Source organism: Galendromus occidentalis, unplaced genomic scaffold (assembly GCF_000255335.2).
Source record: "Galendromus occidentalis unplaced genomic scaffold, Mocc_1.1 scf7180000077114, whole genome shotgun sequence".
Classification (NCBI taxonomy): domain Eukaryota; kingdom Metazoa; phylum Arthropoda; class Arachnida; order Mesostigmata; family Phytoseiidae; genus Galendromus; species Galendromus occidentalis.
In genome coordinates this window covers 1-4,189 of record NW_003805102.1, presented here as the reverse complement: position 1 = coordinate 4,189, position 4,189 = coordinate 1, and the positions used below count along the sequence as shown (strand labels likewise).

Below are 4,189 nucleotides of genomic sequence, written 5' to 3'. Positions count from 1 at the left end.
TTGCCTTGCTCGGATTACGACCCAGAAGGATTCTCACGGAGTGAGTAGATTTCAGTTGATTCTACGAAAAAATTCGAGGAAAACGGAGGGGATGACGAGTATCAGAACGGTCGGGGAGTTTTGCAGGACTAGTGTTTAGTGTTGTATTTTTCCAGCCGTTGCCTGTGCACAATCATGCACCAGATCCTGTTGGAATTGAGAAAAGACGCCACTTGAGCAAGCTTCGAGAAGTGAGCTTGCAAGAGAAGAGTTCGGTAGCTTCCGCAGTGGTCTCTTCGGTTGTTGGACGCATCAATTCGGTGGCAGTTTCAGGCTCAATGCCGAATCTCACTTTGCTCCGCCAGCAAGTCAACTACCACAGAGCTCGCGCCGGACCCTCGATGCGAATCAACCCATCACAGCGAGCTGATTTAGAGATTCCTGACGAGCTGATGGTTGGCCAATTGAATTGAGCTTGCACAATCATTTTTGAACTGAGTGCAGAAAGAAAATTTTTTTTTTCGATGCTTCAGGGTACCCACTCTGGGGAGCAGTTCCTTCATTACGATTCTGGCGTCGGAGACTCTAAGAGAATAATCGTTTTCGCAACGGCGAAGAACCTCGAGCTTCTCCGAAACTGTAACGAATGGTTCATGGACGGCACTTTCAAAGCGTGCCCCTCGATTTTCTACCAACTGTTTACAGTCCACGTGAAGCTATTTTCGAGTAAAGTCATCCCGGTCATTTACGCCTTCTTGCCAGCGAAAGATGGAGTTACCTACAGGAAATTGTTCGAGCTCATCCACAAGGCGGTCGATGGCTCTTTGCCGCAAGTAATCCATCTGGACTTCGAAAAGGCTTTAATGAATGAACTTTCCGCGAGGTTCCCACTCGCTGAAATCGTAGGATGCAATTTTCATTTCAATCAGAGTCTTTGGCGTCACATTCAGAGCGACCCCAAACTCTGTCATGAATATCTGAACAACCTCGATGCCAATATGAATTTGAGGATGTTAGCCGCTTTGGCGTTTGTTCCATGCGCACAGGTTAGATCCGTGTTCGCGAAACTATTGGAATCCGATTTTATTGTAAAGCACATGCCAGTTTTCTCGGCTTTTATCAATTATTTTGAGAAAACATGGGTTGGCCGCGAGTTCAGCGCCCCGATTTTCCCACTAGAATGGTGGAACTGTTACGATGCCACTCTCCATGGGACGGCCAGAACAAATAACTCAGTTGAGGCCTGGCACTCTGCCTTCGCCCGTAAGTTGGCTTCCAGTCACCCAACGTTCTATAAATTGATCGAAGTTCTGAAGGCAGAGCAGGGAAGCGTCGAGTTCGCCGTATGCAATACCGAGGCTCAAGGGAACGATAATGTGTCGAAACGAGTGTATAGGGATCGACAGAAACGTTTGGTTGAAATTGTGAATGTGTTCGAAAACATGGACAATATCAAGTATCTTAAGGCTATTGCTCAGAATATTAAGAATATGCAGACCAGAGTCATTGTGAGGCGGACTAAACCTAAGTCAGTGGAGTGTGGGAGCCTAGTTGGGTTAGGCCGCGAAGTGGCCTAACCCAAACTAGGCTAACACACTCTACTGACTTAGGTTTATAGCCGAACAGCATCGTGCGCTCAAATCAATCATGCGCTCAAATCGACCATGCGCTCAAATCAATCATGCGCTCGAATCAATCACGCGCTCAAATCGACCATGCGCTCAAATCAATCACGCGCCGAAAACAATTTCGCTGAAATCAATTCCGCTCAATTCGATTGCGCCCGAATCGATTGCGCCCGAATCGATTGCGCTCGGATCGATTGCGCCCAAATCGACGATGCGCTCAAATCAATACTGCGCTCGATTCAACTTCGCGCCGTAATCGACCATGCGCCCTAATCAATCTGCGCCGAAATCACCCCGAACCCCGTACTGAAGCCGAGAATTCGATCCTCGATACCATCGTCGAAGAGGAGGAATGGTTCGTCTCCGAGGGTTCTCCCTCAAGGGCCATCAAGAACGATTTGGGCTCTCCATGGCGAGAGTGACGGTCTTACTAGCTCGAGCCCTGTAAAGAGACGACTGGATCGAATCGTACGCAGGAAGGGATACCCCAATCTCTTCATCGGCGTGATTGTGCTGCAGTTGGCCTACACTGGAAACCAGAGCTTCGGAGTACACCTCTTTGACACCCGGACGGCATCTTTCTTCACGGCCAATTTCATCTTAGAAGAGACTGCGCGACGTATAAGATCCTTGTTGTCTGGCTCGTGGCGATGAACTCCACTCTGTTTTCTGACAATCAGATCGGGTTCTTTGAGCAGCGTCATTCTGGCCGGGCAGCCGTCCGCTTTTTTCCGTACGCACCGACAATAGAGTGTTCCATCGTCTTTCTTCTTCTCTACGTCGAAGAGATAGCCCTCGAAAATGTACAAGGGTTTCCCTCGCTTCGAAACTATTTCTTCAACTGCCATACTCAGAGCTTTCTTGTATTACGCTGTAGCCTTCACAGTGAGGGTGTTGACGATCAAGTCATAACAACTCGATCCGGAAAGTATAGTCAACAACAGCAAAAACATTGGGTCCGGAAGTAATATCCGAGGATCACACCCAATCGGGCGAGCGCCGGAGCTGCTCATCTCCATGATGCATTCGAGTGATCTGTCAATAAAATGGGGAGCCATCGAATTACCCTATCGTTTCACGGTCGAAGTATCGGGTCTTCCTGTCTTGGGAAGGAACCTCGTACCGTATATTTTCCGTTTTAGGAGAGAGGACTCGAGATAGCGGCGAATTACATTTTATTGAGTACGATACTTGGATTGAGTACTATCACAACTAGCTCTCACTCACTGATTGAATTCACATCAGCTCTTTGAACTTTCAACTCCGCACTCATTTTCCGTTTGACGCTGTCATCTGTCATCGATTGATTGATTGATTTATTAACCATCCCTGGTGTTACAAGATTTACATTGTATCCAGGAGACCCCATGCGCGGGGGCGAGTCTTCTCAGCTGGTTATAGGTTGGTTGATCCGACGTTTGCAGGGGACAGATCTCTTCGTCTCCCGCTCCCATCTTTCTAGACTTCTTTTTGTTCGCTCTACAGTTTCTCGTGTTGAGTCTTCGTGTAGGCCTAGTCTTTTGCGGATCTCTGGCTCAGAGCTATTCTCTTCGTCGCACTCCATGATTGTCGTCTCTAGCTCTCGGTAGTGTCGAACTTAACTGAAGATGTCCGTGTTTCACTTCTCACTTTTCTCACAATTTATTGCACATTCCAATCGATGCGTGACTCAAGGGATCTTACAACCAACTCCTCTCTATACTTTTTCCTCTGTCTCTCCTCTATTCCTCTCGCCACTCAACTTTCAAACCGTCGGCGGTAAATGCTTCGAGGCACCGACGACAATGATGACATGTTCCAGGGTTTCGTTGTGGCAGTCGCACAGCTCACACTTTCCATCTATTTCTTCGAACCTGGCTCTGAAGGAGTTTGTGTTGAGGAAACCGGCACGGGCACCTGCCAGGAGGGTACTCCCTCTTGTGTTGTCATATATGTACATGATCAATTGTGCCCCTGTTCATTTTGTGTTGCCTGTATCTTTTCAGGCTCGGTTTGGTTTCCATGTTCTCCCTCCATTCCCTGTCAGTGAATGTTCTGATGCGGTCGCTCACATCGTTGCGGAAGGCTCTCCAGTGACGTTCTTCAGATTCCACATGTTGCGGTTCATCGAACTCGCACTCATACAGTCCGCTGAGGTGTTTCATTCTTTTGTACGCCTCACTGAAGATGTTGCATGTCTTCATTGCCTCCAGGATGGCTTTTGGCCATCGGTGGCTCGGCATGCGCTCGAGTCTAGCAAAGAAAAGTATTTTACTTTTGGCTTCTCTGCTCTCATAGGAAGCCCATCCCAGTTCTCCCTCAATAAACTCATAGGCTATATTGAAGGTGGGTTGCCCTAGAGCCCATTTGCCTGCTTCCCTCTGCGATGTTTCCAACCTCTTGCGCGTATCCGCAGATGCCGTCAGGACCGAGTTGCAGTAGGTCAGCGCAGGCACACATGTCGCTTTCCATTGTATCTTAGTCACCTCAAACCTGTTGAACTTCCATAGCGACTTGGCGTACATTTGTCTGAGCGCTTTCGTGGATTTCTCTTTCCACACTTTCTCTTGCTCACTTAGGTAGTTCCGGTTGTTGCAAAGCGT

At 48.2% G+C, this 4,189-nt stretch overlaps 2 protein-coding genes across 2 annotated transcripts; one reads left to right on the top strand and one right to left on the bottom strand.

Annotated features, from left to right (window-relative positions):
* Nucleotides 1-317: 317 nt before the first annotated feature.
* LOC100904989 (uncharacterized) lies at nucleotides 318-1,556 on the top strand. Its single transcript, XM_003740947.1, has 2 exons — nucleotides 318-434; nucleotides 513-1,556. Exons 1-2 carry the CDS (start codon nucleotides 318-320, stop codon nucleotides 1,554-1,556), a joined length of 1,161 nt encoding a protein of 386 aa, XP_003740995.1.
* Nucleotides 1,557-3,532: 1,976 nt separating this feature from the next.
* Nucleotides 3,533-4,111, bottom strand: LOC108863905 (uncharacterized). Its single transcript, XM_018638581.1, has one exon. It carries the CDS (start codon nucleotides 4,109-4,111, stop codon nucleotides 3,533-3,535), a length of 579 nt encoding a protein of 192 aa, XP_018494097.1.
* Nucleotides 4,112-4,189: the final 78 nt, after the last annotated feature.